The sequence below is a fragment of the Meleagris gallopavo genome, chromosome 16, assembly GCF_905368555.1.
Source record: "Meleagris gallopavo chromosome 16, MGAL_WU_HG_1.1, whole genome shotgun sequence".
NCBI classification, from domain to species: Eukaryota; Metazoa; Chordata; class Aves; order Galliformes; family Phasianidae; genus Meleagris; species Meleagris gallopavo.
Genome location: NC_139419.1, coordinates 13,805,269 through 13,825,259, shown reverse-complemented (window position 1 = coordinate 13,825,259; position 19,991 = coordinate 13,805,269). Strand labels below are relative to the sequence as shown.

The 19,991-nt window shown below is 56.7% G+C and overlaps 1 protein-coding gene across 13 annotated transcripts in view; it reads right to left on the bottom strand.

Moving 5' to 3' along the window:
• Positions 1–19,991, bottom strand: part of LOC100550253 (ankyrin repeat and fibronectin type-III domain-containing protein 1-like) — a 134,255-nt gene that overhangs the window by 20,978 nt on the left and 93,286 nt on the right. For 10 of the 13 annotated variants that reach the window (XM_085237142.1, XM_019620578.3, XM_085237145.1 and 7 more), the window contains one exon: positions 3,228–3,356. The exons of the other annotated variants lie outside the window; for them this stretch is intronic. In XM_085237142.1, the coding sequence (XP_085093268.1) occupies positions 3,228–3,356 (129 nt within the window). The remainder of the gene's footprint in view (positions 1–3,227; positions 3,357–19,991) is intronic. 13 annotated transcript variants of the gene reach the window in all.

The following is a 19,991-nucleotide window of genomic DNA, read 5'->3' as shown; positions in this document are numbered from 1 at the left end:
GGAGATACAGGCAGAGATCAGAACGACACTAACTTTAAGGTCCCTTCCAACTCACACTATTCTGTGAATCTCAGACTTTTAGGGTGCACTTGTCCCCACCAGTGAGTCCCCCAGCCACTGCTGAGCTCTGGCCCTGCGGCCCATATCCTGGGGGCACCCTGCTGGTGTGGGGATGGGGCTGTGGGGTCGTGTCATCATGAGCGGAGCGCTGTGCTGAAGTCCAGTTCCACACAGCTAATTCAGTAAGTCCCAGATACCATGACTTCATACGGCAGAGAGGCTCCACAGCTATTAGGGGAATTGGGAACGGGGGGAGGAGGAGCTGAAATGGAGAAGGGAGAGACGGGGAGGGTGGAGAGGGGGAAGCTAAGACAAGCAGCAGAACAAAACATCCCATAAATCATGAGGAGCTGCTGAAATACCAGAACAAATGACCCCATAGCTTGGCCATTGTTCCTGAGTGATGGCTCAAAGCTCTCCCAGCAGAGACAAAACACCGCTCCTTCGTCCCAGTGCCGTGCTGCCCGGCCAGGAAAGCACTGAGCCAGGAGTCAGGAACCACGATGGGTGCAAGTAACCCCGGCACGGCAACGTGCCTCATGGCACCAGTGGGACCCGTATCTCCCTGCCTGCCATGAGCATCCCTGGGCTCCCAGCGTTCCCATGGCCCTACAGAACCCAGCAATGCTTTCACTGGTGCATCAGGGCCTGATTCTTCCTCTGGTTGCTCCTTGACCAGACCAAGAGGCACCGGACCTGGGAGAAGTGGATCTCCTATTGGGCATGTAATGCAAGGTGTAGGACTGCTCAGGTATGGCCACACAGCCCAGCGGAGCACGGAGCCCTCCATGGTGCTGCTGCGCCCTGGCTCCCAAAAAGTCACTGCTAACTCCCTCGGCAAAAACACAATCACCAAACCATCCACAGAGATGGTCCACCAGCCCCAAAGCAGCTCAGCACCTGCAGGGCTCTGCACTGGGAGTTGGAAGTGAGGCACCTCCCATGCATGGCCACTGAGCCCCCACACCAGCAGCAGAATGGGGAGAGTCTCCATCCTGCTTAAACCTAAAGGGGGAATGTTACTGCATTAGGAAATGTTCAGCCCCCGTGCTCCTGGCCAGCAGGGCTCCTGCCAGCACTGCTTGTGGTGGGCAGCCAAGGAGAGGGGATAGGGGATGGGGACAGGAGAAATGCACCGTGCTGTTCCTCAACTGTCATGGGATTGCACTGCTCTGACCACAGACACAGAGGGGCTGAAAATGTGAGAAGCCCCACATGGAACCAGGGAGTGCTGAGCAGCCCCGAGCCCCTAGCCCTAACCCTGAAACAGGAGGAAAGCAGGGGAAAATCAGAGAGCAGAGGGCGAGTAGAAGGAAAAGTGGAATGAGAGGTGGGTAAGGAAAGGAGGGCACAACCTGATGCCAGGAGGGCACAAATCAGTGGCAGAAGAGCACAACCTGATGCCAGGAGCGCACACTGCTGCTGGGCACAGCAGCAACACAGGGCACAGAGCATCCCAGGCCTTGCACAGAGCCAAGAGGAGAGGAGGGGTGCAGCCCTCCTGTCTGCTTCAGGCTCATGTAAGGGGAGAGAGGATCACTCCTGAGGTGACGCACAGGGAGAGGAGGATCCCACTCACCTCAGCTCACCCCAAGGGGAAAGAGGGATGCTCACATTTCCCAGAGGGGCTCTGCACACACCAGGATGTCCCCACAGGGGCCGTCAGGGTTCTGATTTGGAACTCAGACAGCAGAAGGTGTTGAGCTGCAAATGCTTTTGTCTCCCAGCCTTCGCCTCGTTGAGGGTTCAGAGTTAGATGGGCATCATGGAGCAGCAGAACCCCCCAGGGCTGTGGCCATGATCACTCCAGGCCCCCCCCAGCTCGTGCTGCACTGCCCAGTGTGCTTCAGGGCCCCAACAGTGGGCACTTTGTGGTGCTGCCTTTAAAAAAAATACCCTAAAAAAAAAATCCTAATAATGAAGTGTTTATTTGGGTAAACAACATATGAATGAAAGAAGTGTTTTCTCAAGACTTCACTTTTTCCCTGCCACCTCTCCCTCCACTCTCAGTAATAAGCAGAACTAACAGGGCTCTGCTCGGTCACTGCTGAGCTCGGGATCAGACCCTGCTCACTCAGTGCAGCACCACAACAGAGCAAGCTGAGCTGAAAGCCAGCCTGTCCTCCCCCGGAGCTGTGTGCAGGCTGCCCTACAGTCCCACAAAGCAGCACCATTTCCTGCTGCCGTGGTGCCACAGCTGTGCAAGGTGCTGTGCAAACTGCTGCAGAGAGATGGGCTCCCATCTTGTAGCCCAGGGGGCTGACAGAGGCATTAGAGGGAGAAGAGACCTGCTGACTTCTCTCATGTATGCATGATGAGGAAAGAGAAGAACTACAAGCTGATGGGTTTTAAGGAGCACTTTGCTTGTTTTCCTGTTTGCCATGTTACAAATTCTTGTGTTTGGAAGATTGAGAGTAATTGAGGTACAGCTTTCTGATGACATTGGTTCAGCAAAAAAAGAAGGTTGTGTAACGGAGAGGAAAATGATCTGATCCCACAGAGCTGACATTCCTTGCCTGGCCTCCTTGGTACCTGCACAGATTCGGTGCCCAACAACCTCACAGACGGAGCAGCCTGGAGAAGGACCCACCGCCTCACACAGAAGTGTGAGAACGTACAACGAATGCCAGACAGTTCTCCAAAGAAAGCAGGGAAAGCGAAAACCAAACTTGACATTCTTAAAATTTCTGAGCATTTCTTTTTCTCTTTCTTCTTTTCACTTTTTTTTTTTTTTTTTTAAGCTTTACCCTCCTTTCTCCATCTAAGGAAGCAGAGAGCAATGCAATTTCCAGTTCTCTAAAATATCCTTAGCAGGTCACCTCCAGCACAGGGAGGGCCGGCTGTGATCTGCTTCCAAGGCTGCTGAATGAGAGCTCAGCAAGCTGGGGTGAAGCTGGGCTGAGCGTGGGGAAGGGGCAGCCCCACAGCCCCGGGGCTGGGACCCAACACAGCGGGCTCACAGCTTCCCAGCCCCAAAGGATGCCCATCTTGCTGCTCTCCTTTCACCCCACACAGCAGGAGCCCATCTGGGGCTGCCCGTCACTCCTGCAATGGGGTGATGGTTTGAAGGGTGTTATCCCATGGGGCAACGCACAGACAGAGTGGGGACAGGGGGCAGGAGGGGGCTGGGAGGCTGCTTGCCCCCAGCCCCCTCCTGCAGCTCTTACCATTCAATGCTCAGAGACCTGGGCCGGAAGGCAGACAGCTCGGCCGAGCCATACTCAGCTTTCCTTCTCTTCTCCTGCTTCTGCTTCACCGACAAGCGGTGGGCAAACCTAGAGAGGCTGCTTTCCGACCTGGGGAAGGGGAGAGGAAAGGAGTTAATGTCACTGAAGCTACCTGTGCTGGGGGCTGCAAGGGGCAGAGGGCTCCAAGGGGCACCAGAGCGGGCAGCACAGCAGCACCGCAGCACAGCAGCAGAGGCTGAGCAGTGCTCTGGCTCCAGTGTCAGCCCCACAGGGCTGCAGCAGTGGCACAAAGCCGAGCCCCTGCCCGGCACTGGCACTGCCACACTCTGCCAGAGCCAATGCTGCTGTTCTCTGGGGTCCTGAGCTGTCTCGCTGACCAAATACCTCTTAAAACACAATAACATAAAGAGAAGGGACTTCTCAGAAATAAGAGCTCTCGCTCTTTCCTTACGATAATTAAATAAACCACGAGCAGCTAACAGTTTTTTTCCTGATACATTTTAAACACAGACATCTTCAATTCATTAACTCTGGTTATTGATTTATTTTTCAGCTTATGAATTGCTGTTGCTTGGGACGGGGTGGAGACAGCTTTCTGGAGCAGGCGCTCGTCTCCGCCATCACCGCCGGGAAAGAGCTGGTCAGCCCTTCCAGGGTCATTCCTCACATTCTTGGGAAGAAACACTACTTTGATGTAAAGGATGAGGTTTGCCTTTAAAGAAACCAAGCAGAAATGCAAACCCCAGCGTTCCCCCTCGGAGCGCTGCAGGGAAGCACGGGGTGAGGAGTGCCCATGGGAGCACTGGGAGCAGAGCTGCTGCAGATGCAGCCTCTCTGGGGCCGTGTCACAGCTGGGAGGAGCGATGCTCTGTGCCCATCACTGCTCTTGAGGGGTCTGGGAGCCGTGGGACCTGCCTGGAATACACTCCCATTGGCCCCGCGCAGTCGGTACTTCGGCCTGCATCCTCTCCCAGACTCGGTGCAGCCGAGGGGTGTGGGTGGGCATAGGGAGAACAGGGAGAGGTGCCCAGAGGGCTCCGAGCAGAGGCATGGGGCAGCCTGGGAGCAGGAGACCAGGGGCACTGCAGGAAGCAAGATGTGAGCGTGCAGGGATGCTGCTGGCACTGGGGGCACGGTGCCCATGGGGAGCGAGAGGGGCCATGCTGGAGCTGGATGACCACGCGTGCTGAGGCCACCAGACCCAACAGCTCCAGCAGAGACTTCATTTCCTTTTCTGTTTAGAAATCCAGGAGCACATTACAGTATCATCTGGCTATTTATACAGCACTGTTTTACATAAACGGTGCTGCAGAAGAGAGAATGAATCATACCTGCTCTGCCCCGGCTGCACGCACACCATGCCCAAAACCACACCATGCCCTCTCCCCTCGCCTCCAGGCTCCATGCTGGGTGCACCCTCAGCCTCCTGAGCTCTGGTTCTGGGACGCTGCTGGGTCTGTGCCCAGCTCTGGGAGGACACCGGCACAGCAGGGATGCTGCTGTCGCACACATCCACTCCCCAGGTGCTTTCCAAAAACAGCTGTCCCTTGTCCCTTAATTCATATTTTGATAATGACAGGGAAACCGAGGCACAGAGGCCATGCAGTGAGGTCAGCTCGCCATTGGCTGTCAGCCCCATCCCCTTACAGACTGCACAGGCCAGCAAGGTGTGTGTGTCTCCTGCCAGCAGCACTGCCACCATCCTGGCCCCAGCTCCTGTCAAACCTGCCGCCAGCCAGGGACGTGCAGGGAGAGCCATCAATTGAAACATCAACCGCAGCGATGGGGAGAGCCGTCTCCTGACAACCAGAGGAGGTTGTTCAGCTACTGTGCTGTATCATAAATCACACCTCTCTGACTTGCCATCTGTCAGCCAGATTACACATGTTCAGAGTCCCATGTCAGCGTTTAAGTCCGAACACAGCATCTTTTTCCCAGAAATAATTATCAGCCCTGGAGATTCCTGCAGCAGCACAACCGAGCCATGGCTCATCCCTTCCCTTAGAATATTGCAGTGGAGCAGGCTGGCAGTGAAGGCAATGGGATGTGGGGGGAGGAGAGGGGGAAGGGAAATGCAGCTACCCCCTTCCCCATGAAATCACAGCGTGGTGCATGTGAGGGCCATGCATGGTCAGCCCCTTCTCGGCAGCATCTCCTGTGCCTGCTCTGTCCCCAGCCTGCAGGGCCTTTGCAGAAAGGCAACAAGGCACTCAGGGCACCTGAACCCACTAGAAGCAGGCAATGCAGGTGGCACCAGCAGCACCCCCTGCCCACAGCCCAGCCCCTCACCAGCACCTTGCATGAGGGCTCGAGGCAGCCATGCAGCAGCGAGGGAGACATCTTAGCCACGGCAGGAGCAGCTCCCACCTGTTGCACTCGCTGGTCCGAGACACAGCACGTGCTTGGACGGGGCGGCGAGCTGACCCCGCTCCTGCAAGGCAGCCAGCATCCCCGGGAGCAGGCGAGCCAAGCACCAGGGTGGGGCACGAGGTGGCTGTAGGCACTCCGCAGCACCCGACAGGCAGCCCTTTTCGCTATGCCTCCCCCGGCACGGTCCCTACACCAGCTTCGGAGCTGGGCTCATCCCCCGTGCTGGGGAAGGGACAGACGGCAGGAACCGGCACGGCTCCCGCACCCCTCTCAGCAGAGCAGCTGGGCTCCTGGAAGCGCTCTATTTGCACGGGTGCAGTCAGAATAAAAAAAGAGAAAAAGAACCACCTCCCGAGCAGGCAGAAGTTTTCAGAGAGGCAGCACGCACGGACCCACGGCTGCACGCACGCAGCCCCCGGCGAGCGTCAAACACGAGCACAGAACCGACGGACCCCATCCCGCCCTCAGCCCCGCACGACTCCCTGGGCACGACCGAGCGCGTCCCCAAAGCAGCAGCCACGGATCGGAGCGGTGGGCCGCGCACGGTGCCGCGCCGGGAGGGACGCGATGCCCGCGGGATGCGCACTCACCTGCACCGCTCCTCCGCCTTCCCCTCGCGCTCTGCCAGCAGCCAGCAGCGCTCACCCGCGCACAGCTCCCCGGCAGCATCCCCATCCCCATCCCCATCCCCATCCCCATCCCCATCCCCATCCCCATCCCCTCTCCGCACACAGCCGCACGCACGCTCCCATCCCGGCCGGGAGCGCAGCCCCGCTGCCCCGCTCCCAGCTGCCACCTCCGCCTCCCTCACCCATCACCTCAGGATCCTGCTGGTTCTGCGCTCTGCTCTTTTTTTTTTTCTCCTTTTCTTTTCTTTCTTTCTTTCTTTCTTTCTTTTTTTTTTTTTTTTCTTTCTTTCTTTTTTCCTTCTTTCTTTCTTTCTTTCTTTTTTTTTTTTTTTTCCTCTCAATCTTGTTTCTATAGAAACGAGATTAGCAGAGGGGGAAATAAAACAGCCCCATGTGACTCAGATTCCGACACTGAAGAATCTCCTGGTCGCGCCTGTCGGTGCTTTACATAACAGGGAGCCTGCGCGGCTGGGCATGGGGACTGGGCATGGGGAGGGGGCCCAGGGCTAACCACACACACTCCAATGCCATGACGTGCCCTGAGCCGCTCGTGCCCCCAGAGGCCCTGTTCCCTGCATGCCCTGCTTTGCCACCCTCTTCCACCAGAAGCAGAAGAGGCAGCGGCACTGAGAGCGGCCCCAGCTCTCACCGAACCCCACACGCAGTTTGGGGCTGGTGACCCAAGAGCCCCTCACACTGCTGGGCTGTTCGGGTGGCTCAGGGAATGGCTTTGGTCAGCAGTCCCCAAGGGTGGTGGCCTCGCAGGTGCCAAATGCCCACCGGACCTCCTGAGCCCCCAGTGCTGCACACACATGCAGCTGGGTGGGATGCTCAGAGCCTCAGGGATAGATGCTCACTGCTCCATGGCTCCTTCCAGTCCCACATGCCCCCTGGTCCCTCCTTGCCCCCGTGGTGGTGCTGATTCAGCCGTGATTAACATGATTAGTGTGATTAATGCGATTAGTATGAGGCCTGATGGCACTGCAGCCCCGGGGCCGCCTGTGGGCAGCTCACCCCCAGGCACATGGGGAGGGGCAGCCGGACCACGGATGGATGAGGCCCCGTGTGAGATCCTCTGTTTAAAGGATGATAATGGGGCTGCAAAAAGGTCCTCCGGCAGCACGGCTTTGATACTTGCAGCTAATTATAGCTGGCATTATTGGGACGGATGACAAGTAGTGAGTCGGGGGATGCTGTCTATTTCTGACCCACCACACCAGGCGGGCGGGCGGCCCCAAGGTTGAGAGGAGAAGGGAAGCGTGGGGAGAAGGACGGAGATACCTTCTGTGTGTGGTCAGATGAGCAGTGCAGCTGTTTCCGAGCGCGGGTTTGAGATGTGAGGTGTTGATAGCAGAGGCTGGGAAGCGGCTTGACACATCCCACAGTGCAGCCCCCCATTGCCTGCTCACTCCCCACCCAGTGGCATGGTCCTTTGGGTGCACCCCGAGGTCCCCTGACCCAGGTGTCCCCCAGGCTGACTGTGCTGGAGCCACGTTAAAGCCAAGAAACCCAACGCCCATCCTTTGCCTTTCACAACACCCATCCCTGTTGGCCTCTATGGGATCCAGTACCAAGCTGGTTGCTGCACAAAAGAAGCGACAATCCTTGGAACTGGATGGCATTTTTAGAACTTTTTCTCATTTTCTTTGAGTTTCGTTAAACTTACAGCTTTTGCTGCAAAGGATTTGATGCAAATCCAAGCAGAAGGGACCGCCCTCATGAGTCCTAAATTAAAATGTTCCTTTGTTTTGGCTTTCAAACACTGTATTTTAATGCCCATCCATACTCGGAATGGAAGGTAAATTTGCATGTCGTTCCCCTACAAATCCTTTGCCAAAGCAGTGATTTTGTTCATTTGTATTCCCTGGCGACAGCAGCTCTGCCCTCGGAGCAGCAGCTGTCTGCCCACAGAGCAGCAGAGATGGGCACGTTGGGGATGCTGAGTACAGAGAGCCCCAAGCCCGACTTGTTGGTGAGGTTGGGCTGTCTTCAGCCGGCCTTGCACCGCCTGGGTCTTCCTTACAGGCCTGAAAAGAGCAGCTCCAAGCAGCGCTGTTGGCTCGGGCTGGGGCCTCCCAGTCCCACTGAGACCCTTCTTTGCGCTGTGAAGCAGCTAAAAGAAAATGGGAGCCGAGATCTGATCCTGCCATGTAACAGACCACTGGCAGCACCATCTCATGGGCATGCATCAGTGTGCTTCACCCTCAGAATCAGCCACATCAAAACAAAGCTCCAGTCAACTGCAGGGAAGATAAGACAGGCAGAATCTGCCTTTCTTGGGTCAGATCCTTGCCATTTGGCTTGTTTTTAAGGATTCTGCCATCTCCCTCTATGAGAAGAAATGCTGGGCTGTGCAGGGCAGCAGGATAGGACCTGGGCTGTCCCACGGTGGCGGCATGAGCCTCGAGTGTCCTCATGCCACACAGAGCCATGTGCGTGATCCCTTCCTGCTGGGGGACAGGAGGCTGGCACACACAGCTCCAGCACTCGCCCTTCAGAATGTTCCCTATAGCAATTCAAGCTTTTATCATAACTAACAGGATAACTAACATAACTAACCAAGAGCCTGGGAAAATGAATTGCAAAGCAAGCCCTGATAACTCCCTTTCCTCCTATCAATCTGCTCAGAACCAGGATGAATTCCCCAGGGCTCAGCATTCCCTCCCACAGAACCTCTGTGGCAGCAGTCAAAGGCACCTGGGGGTGTGGGGCTCCCCTGCACATCCCCCCCACCGGGGAGCAGAGAAGCCCTGCGGGATGCTGGTGCTCAGTGTCAGCCCCACGCTGCTGCCAGCCCTGCATGGCCCCTCTCTGCCCAGCAGCCCGCTGTGGGGCACGGGCAGCCCATGGACCTGCTGTTGTTTAGTCTGACGGCGGCACTCGCACCGGAGCCAACCCTTGTTTTCGATGGCCCCGCGTCCAACGCTGCGCGCAGGAATGGAAAGACTTGTTATTCTGGGCTGCCCGGCCGGCCGGGTTTTCCAAGTGCAGGAGAGGAGTGATGTGGTTAACACGAGCCGGCCGCAGAGCCTCCATGGTTTTCCTTTTTGGACGGGCATCAACCTGCAGAGGACCACACCGGCTGACGCCATCGGGCAGCTCCCAGAGGGCAGGCAGGTGCCAGCAGCCATGCGTGCACGTGGACGTGTTGGTGCACGTGGCACACCGGGGAAAGCGGGCATGCTGGTGCACACAGACGTGCAATACAACGTGGGAACGCTGTGCACACAGGCGTGTTGGTGTGGGGTGCTGTGGGGCAAGGCAAGAGGCACAGCATGCCTGGGGTGTGCCCTCCCCTCAGCACCTACCCAGCCACAGAAATTAAGGAGTCACTCAGGCCAGCCCAGCCCCGCACCACAGAGCCCAGCCCCAGCTTGGGTAGCAGGAGGCTGCGGAGCCGTGGGGTCCTACATGGGGCTCACACACAGCCTGGTCTATGGGCAGATCCACAGTGACACTGGCGGAATGCAGCAAGCACCAGACCCACTCGGTCACAGTTGCAGCATCTCCAAGCTAAAGGAAAATTTCCCTCTCCAGTTTTTTAGTAGCTCTCGTGAGCGTGTCACTATTGGAAACGCAACCTGCCAGGCTCCCTGCTGCTGGTACATCCCCCACAGCACTGTGCCTAGCTCGTTCCTCGCAGGGATGTGCAAAGGTTCCCCTTGGAGAAGGGACCAAGAGGAAAAAGGCACCGGAGAAAAGCCCCGGGCAGCCCCCGCTCCTCCCCACAGCATGGAACCGCCGCGGAGGTTTGAGGGACTTGAAGAGCTTTGCGATGCAATAAAAACATTCCTGCCTACAAAGCATGAAACCCCAAAAGTTTATGGGAAACCACTGTCTTCGGATGTCTGCATATCTTCAGGCATCCTGGGAGCTGTAGTTCAAAGAAACCAAGAACAAGAAAGCGGCCGATAATGATAGTTTCTGGACGGAGGCTGTGTGACTATTGGCTCCCGGATGAAAGCCGCATTTCTGGGATGCTGAGCGCATTTCTGCAGCCAAGCAGAGCAGCTCTGCGGCGGCGGGGAGGGACCCAGGGCCAAAGGAACCAACAGCACAGCTCCAGGCAAGCACTACGAGAGCCGAAAGCTGGTTCCTGAGGGCACTGCAGGGCCATGGGAGCTGTGGGACCCCGAGGACACGGCACAGTGGCTTTCCCCGGGTCCTGCAGAAGCAAAGGGTGCAGTCCAGGTTGCGTAAGCCAGGCCCTTGTGAGCCAACAGCTTGGTGCCTCAGTTTCCCTATTAGCTTGTACTGCCCAGGGCTGCACAGACTGGCATCACAAACTCAATGTCCATTGGAGCTGAGCTCGTGGGCCACCAGCTGTGTGCATCACACTGTGCCCACCATCCTTAAATCCCCATCAGGCCCATTTCTTCAGACCCCACGAAGAACAGTCATGCCAGACGGGCTGCTGAAAGGCACTTCATTCGGACACAGAAGCCTCTTTGTGAAAGGCAGTCACATCCCAAGGGGTGAAGAATCGGAATGCAGCATGCCCTCACTGCCCGGCCCCACACCTCTCTGTGGGGGGGACCCACGGGGACACGGGGCGGCACCTGCCCACCCCACACAGCAGAGCACAGACACACGATGTGTGACGTGGTGCTGCTGGCAGGGCTGCTGCAGGGAGCCTGAGCAGGTTGCTTCAGACACTCCGAAAGCAAACAGCCAGCAATGACAGATAAACCACAGGAGGGTTCTGCCGTGAAGAAAATCTGGTGCCCTGAAGAATCAAGAAGAACTGCATTATTTGCGCCGGCAATAGCACCACAAATGCTTTTCACCACGCTCCATCCTCCAGCACAGAACACAGTGCAGGTCACTGCCAAAACCACATCTCAGCACATGACACACACTGGTGGGACATGATGGGAAGCAGCCCCCCACCACACACAGCACCCTCACACTGCCCTGCAGCTTCCTCAGGGCTGTATGCAGCCCCCGGGGTCCCAGATCCATGCAATGCTGCAGCCGTGAGCTGCCAGAGGGTCTGCAAAAAGGCCATGTTGGCAGCGTTGGGTTTGGATGCTGGAACAGCACCTTGAGGTGTGTCCGTGCTGGCTGTGTTTCCACAGACAGTAGAAAAGGTGACTTGGAGGTGCTGAGAATTGAGCAAGGAATGGATAGGATGCAGTCAGCAAGATTTTGGGCATCTCGCAGGCATGCAGTGCTTTCTTACCCATGGCTGCCAAAGGCACACAGCCATCCCAACCACGCCTGGAGCCAAACCCCGGGTGTTACCAAAAGCACCCCATGGGCACCAAAAGCCTCCTGTCCTGCTTTGAGGTGACTTGGCCCTGACTTGGCCCCAGTGTAAGATCCACAGCCCCAGTACTGGGCACCCCAAGCCCCAGCCCGGTGTTTTCAACTGATAAAGCCCTATAGGGTACCGCAGCACAGCCCTATAGGATGCTCCAGCTCAGAGCAACCCACACCGCCAGGGATTGAGGCAGACTGCCTCAGTGCTCCCCGGACACAGAACGAGCCTTCTGCAGTCTAAAACACAGTTGTTAAACTGTGCCTCTCTTTGAATTAACGCCGCTTTAAAGACCAGGTTGGAATTGCTGACGTCCATCTATTATATCCAGAGCCGTTCCCAAAGCTACTGTCTCTTTTTCAAAATGAGCCGAAGCAGCAATGGGTTATTAACCAAGGGGAAAACGAGGACAGGGAGGGAACGTGCTGTTCTTTGATCAGAACTGCGCTAATGAACATCATAAAGATCAGAAGACCTCAATGACAACTTCAACCCTAGAACTGCTGCAGTCAGACCTACAGCAAACTGGATGAGAGGAGAGGAAAGGTGTGCTGGATCCCAGGTGCTCAGCGTCCCGTGGGGACCACGCTCCCATGGCCTCGTGAGGGCCTCTCAGCTGGGATCAGCTGCTGGAGGGACCAAACCCAAAGCATGTGGGTATCTGCCAGGGTGAGCAGAGCGATGCTTCATGAAGTGCATCTCAGCCTGGGAGCCAACACCTGAGTGGGACCTCCTGGTGCTGCCTCTCCCCTGGACAAGCAGCGAGCCCACACCGCGTCAACCTTTATTTTAGGTGTTCAAAAATAAGCAAACTCGTCCTTCTCTGCAAAACAACAAAAAATTCTGGAAAAAAACCGAGCACAAACTGTGCCTTCACACATCCCCTGCCAAGCACAAGCCTGGGACCAGAGAAAGGAGGCTGAGTGTGAGGGCAGCCAGGTTTGTGAGCGGTGAGAGGGAAGGCGCTGCGGGAGCTCCCAGTGCTGCACGGCTCCGCGGGAGTCGGGTCGGACCCCAGCGGAACGGATGCGCTAAATTAGGAATGAAAACATTCCCCCTTCGGCAGAAGGGGAGGCTCAAAGTGAGCCCTTGTCCTGGACAGACAGCAGCCGAAGCCGGGCGACGATGACAGCTCGATGGAGTCCAAAACACACTCGAGGCTTGTTTTGAATTACTCTGTGCGCAGCTTTTAAATGCTTAAAAATTTCCATCTGACTCGGCTGTGGAGCTGCGGGGGGACCCTGAGCTGTGGGTCACATTCGGTTTTGTTTCCACGCAGCTGGAAAGAGAGAAACCTCAGGGAGGGCAGCGCTGAGTGGGACGGTGCCCGCGGCCACCCAGTGCGCTGAGGCTGTGTCCACGGCCACTGTCCCCACAGCGTGGGGTGGGGTGGCTGTGGTGGCCCTGAACAGTGCCCTGGTGGGGCCATGCAAGGTGGTGTGGTGCCCAGTGCTCCCGCCCTTTGGACTGACACAGCGATGCTGTACAGAAACCTGGAGGAGGGAGAGGGAAAGGAAGAATCCCTCAAGGGACACGGCACTGGAGGAGCTAAAAATAAGCACTGACAACAAATCGATGTAGGAAAAGCAAACCAGGATCCCCAAGAATAGAGGACTGCCAGTCAGTGCCTCGAGGGGCTACGTGGCACCCTGCACACCGGTGCTGCTGGGCATCAGGGCTGTGCCAGAGGGGACAGCAGGACTCGAGCAGAGCACACACACGTGGCAGAGGCAGAGCCCGTTGCCCACATGGCAGCAATGGCCAGCAGCACACTTCTGTGAAGAGCACAGGTCTCTGTGTATTTTCATCCGTGTGGTTTCCAGGTGCCTCTCAAGATGGACCAGCTGATTCCTTGGAACCAAAATACCAAAATCCCTGATTCCTCCTAGGCTCCCTTCCCAGCTCCAGAGTCAAAACTTAACCTGACCTGTCCAGTGCCGGACACTGTCCTTCCCACACAGAATCACAGTTGGATCCCAGAATCCCAGAGCCTTCTAAGCCACCAGCTCCTGACCTACCGTGGGCTGTGCCCCCCAGCTCAGCTGCCCAGGATCAATCCGTGGCCATGGGCACCTCCAGGGATGGGGCACCCACAGCTCTGGGCAGCAGTGCCAGCACTTCACCGCCTCTGGGTAAATAATTTTCCCCTAACATCCAACTCCTCTTTTAGTTTGAAGCCATTCCTCCTTGTTCTATCACTATCAGACGGTATTAGAAAATTTGGTCCCCTCCCAGTTCATAAGCTCCCTTCAAGCACTGGAAGGCCGCAGTGAGGTCTCCCCGCAGCCTTCTCCCCTCCGTGCTGCACCCCCGGCTCCTCAGCCTGTCTCCATAGCAGAGGTGCTCCAACCTCGGAGTATCTTCGTTGCCTCCCCTAGCCCCGCTCCAACAGCTCCCACCCTTCCCGTGCTGGGCCCCAGGCCTGGACGCAGCACTGCAGCTGGGGGCTCCGAGGGCAGAGCAGAGGGGGACAATCCCCTCCCTGCCCGCTGCCCCCCTCTGCTGATGCAGCCCAGGATGCAGTTGGCCTTTGGGGCTGCGAGCGCACACTGCTGCGCTCCCAGTCTGTACACACACCTGGGATTACCCCAACCCAAGTACAGCTCCCTGCTCTGGTCCTTGCTGAACCTCATTATGTTCTCACGTGCCCACTTCTCGAACCTGTCCACGTCCCTCCGCAGGCTCACCCATTGGGTGCACACAGGAATCCAGGCCCCCATCCTGGTGCCGGGGCAGGATCCCACTGTCACCTCGCATGTCCCCATGCTGCCACCTCAACCCACCACCCCGCAGCCCAATGATCCCAACACCCCTCACCACACACCCTTTACGTGCCACGCAGCCCGCAGCCGTGAGCAGAGGGACGGCGCAAGGACATCCCACGGGAGAGAGGCACCGAGCTGGGGGAGGTAATTCGATGACTTTCACCCCCCCGCCCCAGCGCCAGGCTCGGGTGACTAATGCTGCAGGAAGGGGACGCCGGGCTCCCGACACGTTACCCGCTGCTAATCCGATGGGTTTATCTGTCGCTTCCGCGCGCTGGGAGCAGCACCTGGCACTGCTGAGCACCCCCTGCCTGCTGCGGAGCCACAGGGATGTGCGGGATGTGCCCACGGGCACCGTGCTGTGCCGAGAACCTGCAGCCGGTAACAGCCGACACTGTGCAACGCCGGGACGTGCAGCTCGGCGTCAACCCAGCTCTCCTGCTCAGGAATGTCCAAATAAATACCAAAATGTATAAAAAGGACATAAATAAGGTTGCCTGAGATGGCTGTTTGTCTCCCGCCTGGCCGGGACCCCCTCTGCCCTGGCACTGTTTGGCTTGGCAGATGACAGCTGGGTAATTTGTTTCCATTGCAATGAAGTCCTAATTAACTGGAATAAACTTTTTACACTAAGTGTGTTTGTTTAACAAACTGGCTCTTTCAGAGCCTCACCGAGACCTGATTGATGCATGCGAGGGGAGTGGAAACACGCTGGGTGCCCGGGCATTAAAGCTGCAGTGTCTGAGCAGGCCAACCTGAAAGGGCTCTCTCTGTGTTAGCTGACACCCTCAGTGTCTGGGGTGCGAATTTCAGTGTAGCCTTTGCATACTCAGGGCTCCACGTTCCTTTGGGGATCTCTGTGGGTTGCTGCAGAGGTTTTGTTGGATGCAGTGAGGCACAGGGACACAGCCGTACCTTGTGGTGACAGCAGCACTCGTGGCACTGAGTGGGGACAGGTGAGGGAGTGGGGACAACCTCATAGGCAGGGCTCTCCCAGTGCTGGGCTGGTGAGTCCGATCTGCAGATGTTGGGATGCCAGGGGTGGGCAGGGGGCTGCCTGGAAGGGGGTGAAACATCTGGAATGGCAGCACACGAGCTGCACTTCCTGCAAGAAGGCAGCTAAGGGAGCAGGGAGCCTCGGGAGAAGCAGTGCCAAACCCACGCACTGATGGCCTCAGCCCCTGCACTGAACCTGCTGTCACAAGGAGAGGAATCAAGCAGGAGGTGAGAGCAGGACCACGGCCAGGTGGTGCAGCCTGGCTGTGGGCAAAGCCCATCCAAGCCTGGGCCTCTGCAAGCCCTGAGCTGCACTTCATCTGAGTGTCTCATCTAATGAGACAGCAGCCCAAATAATTGCCCTTCTGGCAAACAAAGCATCCCTGACACGAGGGAAGAATGAACACAGCTGAGCCTTCCCTCCCTGGGTGCTTTATCTTCCCTATCTCCCACTGCAAAGGAAAACCTACAGACGGCACCTGCTCGATCACTGCCATGTCCAGTGGTTCTTTTGAGGGATTTGAGCTTCTTGAAGGCTTGCCTTTCCTATTTTCAAATGTGGAACAGTACACTACCCTGGTGGGGGGGGGGAGGCCCTCGGGTTCCTTTGCCCCTCTACCCATGTCACTCCCCTGAGCACACCACAGGTGCTCTATGGGTCTGTGCGTTGGTGTGGGGCCAGAAGTGGAGACAAGGGCAGTGAGACCAGAGCACAATGTGGTGCCCAGCCCATACAGAGGGATTTCAGGGGGTTCTGTGTCCCCTTCCCAGATCCTCTGCTGTGTGACAGCCCTGGGCTGGAACATCTTCAGTTTGGGAGGGATGAATTGTGCTGGGGCTCAGCACACCTCTTGCATACCCACAGTGAAATGGCCCTTTTTTAGTGAGCAATGCACCTGTCACTCACACATGGAGCTCCTCAGAGTCAATCTGCCAGTGTGGCCTCAGCTTGACTCCATCAATTCTTCAGTTGGGTCAAAATATCACTGCCCAGTGACCCTTCAGTGATTCTTAAAGGCTCACCCTCTCTCCAGGAGCCCTTTCTGGATGTGGCAGAGACATGTCTTGGGCCAGCAGCCCGACTCCATGTGCAGCCTGGGCAGAGATGGAGCACTCATGGGGTGGGATCCATATCCCCAAGAGCCTCTCAGCAATGCTGGAAGTGCTGCAGCCTTACACAGTGTCTTGAACCTGCAGGGACAGTCCTGCAGTTGTGCCCTCCCCTCTGCCCCACATCCCAGGCAGTCAGTGTGTTGCTCTGACTTCTGCCTTTGCCGATGGCCAAAACTTGAGTGTCAGATCTCCCCTTTGCTGCTGTTAGGGTGCTGCAAAACCAGTGTGCTTTCCTCCTTTTGTCTCCTCAGATGCACCGCTCTGAGGTGCACAAGGACAGAAACCTGAAGGCTCACTGCTTTCAAGGCCAATGCTGTCATTTCCACCAGCTTTTGCCTTTCCAGCAGCAAACTGCTGTGCTGCAGCACATGGCCTGTGAGGCGGTGAGGCTGAGTAAGGAGTGTGAAGCACTGGAAATCTTCACTCATGGGCTGAGATTTCACGCAGTTGGCATCACTGAAACCTGCTGCAATGATTCCCATGGTCAGGAGATTGAAGCCTCTGCGCAGCAGGGGTGAGCAGCACCACAGCATATGCATCTCCAAGCATTCCTGGGGCCAACTCCTCATCATTCAAGGCTGGAGACAGGCACACTCAAGGCTGCCTGCAATCCTTGCGGACCAACAAGGGATGGTGGCAGCCAGCTAGGCATGCATCAGGCTGCAGAATGGCCGTTCTTATGCCTGGGAGATGGGATAAACCCACTGCAAGGAAAGGCTTTGAAAAAGTCAGGGGAAAAATACAGAGTTTCTTATGAGGAGTTTGTTGGATGTCTGCAAAGTCCAGTTTCATAGGTAGGAAAATGAGCCACTGGCTTAAAGCCCTGTTTGCCAAGTGAGGCTCAGTGTGGAAATGGAATACGCAACAAAGAGAGGCCAATCGAAATGAAGAGTTAAAATGTGTAGAAACTTGATTAGGAAAATGCACAGCTGGGACAGGCAGAACAGCACAGCTATCACTGGGTCCCACCGTGCCTAGGGCAGGGCTCAGGCTGTGGGGCCGGGGGGCAGACAGCCCCACCGTGCTGTGCAGAGCCTGGGGGAGGGGGACCCAGTTGGCTGCGGAGCGGCCAGGGCTGAGACCCAGAGCCTGGGCTCATCTGGAGCGAAATTAAGAAATGATTAAAGGTTGCAGGCTGTAATTAAAACCCGCCAGCAGGTCTTCATGGGAAAGAGATCTTGTCAAATGAACCTGATTTTGCTCTTTAGTGAACGCAGGCTAAGTTGTAAAAGCACTGCGCACACACGCAGCCCGTGCAGTCGGAGCGCTCAGTGCTTCATGGCACTCTGATTTTAAAAGCTACTACTAGACGGAGCCAATAAAGCACACTGAACAGGCTGGGAGCTGGCTGGCAGATCCCAAACAGAGCAGGGAAGTGCAGAGGTGTGTTCTCAGCGAGATCCGGGGGAGCGTGCTTGGTGCTGGTTCCATCAGTGATTGGGGAGAAAACAGAATCCTCACTCAGAAAATGAGTGGATGACAGAAAGATGGATGCAACAGTAAATACTGAGGGGCAAAGAGAGAAATGTGGGCTGCCTAGCAGTGCTGAGCTGTGCATGCTGAGGCCGCCCAGCACTGTGGAATGGATCCCTGCCATGTTCAGGGGCAGAGACTTGTCCCAGTGAGGGAGGGACTCTGGGGGTCACCACGGGTGAACAGCCCGGTACAAGGCCCTAATGTGGTGCTGTGGCAAAAAGGGCTGATGTGGTTCTTGTGGGAGAGGGGAGGTACCTTTGTACGCAGGGGAGCACTCCTGCCATCAAGATGCTGTGCTTAAAGTGGGACACTGAAACCAGAGGGGCTGCAGGGGGACGGGCCACAAAATGGATCCAAGGGCTGGGAAAATGTCCTGCTTCTAAAAGCTTGAGCTGCATTCAGTTTATTGACAGAAATCCTGCTCCTGTTTCCCCAGACCAGAGCATGGGTCAAGGAGAAAGCAGCACATGCCCCACTCCATGGAGAGGGGCAGAGCCAGCAGGCCGGCACAGGGACGGGTCCTCACTAGGTCCCTTGGAGCAGCTGGGAGGAAGGGATGCTGCTCAGAGAGCATCCACAGCCTGCACAGTGCAATGTGACAGCCCCATTCCACCAAACCCACAAACCCAACCCCCCCCTGCGCCTGCTTCCTCAGCCGTGATTAATGGCAGGCATGGTGGATGTGGGAGGGCTGCAGTGGGTGCAGCGGGCTCCCAGCTGGTCCCAGCGTGGCCCAGTGAGCCCTGCTGCTGCCCTCAGGGCATGGGTCCCCATGTGCGGCCTCGGGCACAGCGTGGGACCCCCAACACACTGGAATCCCCATGGGTCGGGACCCAGGGCTGCCAAGGTGTGCCATCCCTAGGTGAGGATAAAAGGAGACACAGTGCAAAGACACCAACTCCTGGTGTGGCAGGGGCCGAGCAGGTTTAATTGCATTGGAAGTGAAATTATGAAGGGAAAAAAAAAATGGCTTTGGTTTAAAGAAAGGGGCTGGGGGGATAGGAGAAAAAAGCCCTTCAAGTTTCTATGACAACAGGCACAGCGAGAGCCTGCATCGAAAGCTAGCTTAACACATTGAAAGCTGTACAGAAATAACTAAACCCCAAACTTTGTTCTGCCAGAGCTGGCAGCAGCACTGAGCCGGCGTGGAGCACTGCTCCTCCTGTCCTGTGGGCTGGAGCTGAGCAGCTCCTTGTCCCCTGGGCTGGGACATTTGGGAGCGGGTCCTCATCCCTGGTCCCAGGCCGGGTACCACTGATGCTGGTGCCACCCAGGCACAGTGAGAGAAGGGGCCTCTGCCCCTGGACCCTGCCACGGCCCTCCCACCCCACAGCTCCAGGCTGTGTCCCATCCTGTCCCCTGCAGTACCATCTTTGCTCTCTGCAGACATCCAAGGCAATCCCTATCTCCTGCCATTCACACCCACCCCTGCTAGCCTTCCTCTTCCATCAGCTCCAGTCTTGCTCTGCTCTCCATCCCCAGAGTGACATTTGTTGAACCACAACATGTCTCAGAAGCACGTTGGAAGGATTCCCTTCCTTTCCCAGCACTTGGAGAGGCTCAAAGCTCTCCACCTGCCCATAACATAGGCTCTGTATCCACTGTCCAAACCCACAGGGAAAATACATTTTGAAAGTCCCAGTGGCTCAGCGGCACTGCCGCTACAATACCCTGCCCAGCAATGGAATCTTCTTTGCTTTCTTACACTGCATGTGGAGGAGCTAACTCCCTCACTCTAAAGCCAGAGTTAGGGCTCTTCTGCCTCTCAGCTGCCACCCAGGCCTTCAGAGCCCTTGCTAAGGCTGGGCAACGCATCCTCCAGCTCAGTAAAGACCGTCTGGGGCAATTTCTTGCAGTGCTGGGAACCTCGTGCTTCACAGATGGGCTGGGCATTGCCTCCCCTACCCTCTTGCAGCATCGGCACCATCCCTCACCCCTCCCTTCCCCTGGGCTTCCTCCTCTCACTGCCTGGCACTTGGCAGCACGGCTGCTCCTTGCAGCATCCCAGCTGAGCGGCTCTCTGGCTCTCGGGCACTGCAAAGAAGTCAAACCCAGCACACAGGTACACTGCTATTACTGTTGTAATGATAGTGCCTGAGTTAAGGAGGCAGCGAAATGAACACCCTGCTTTGGA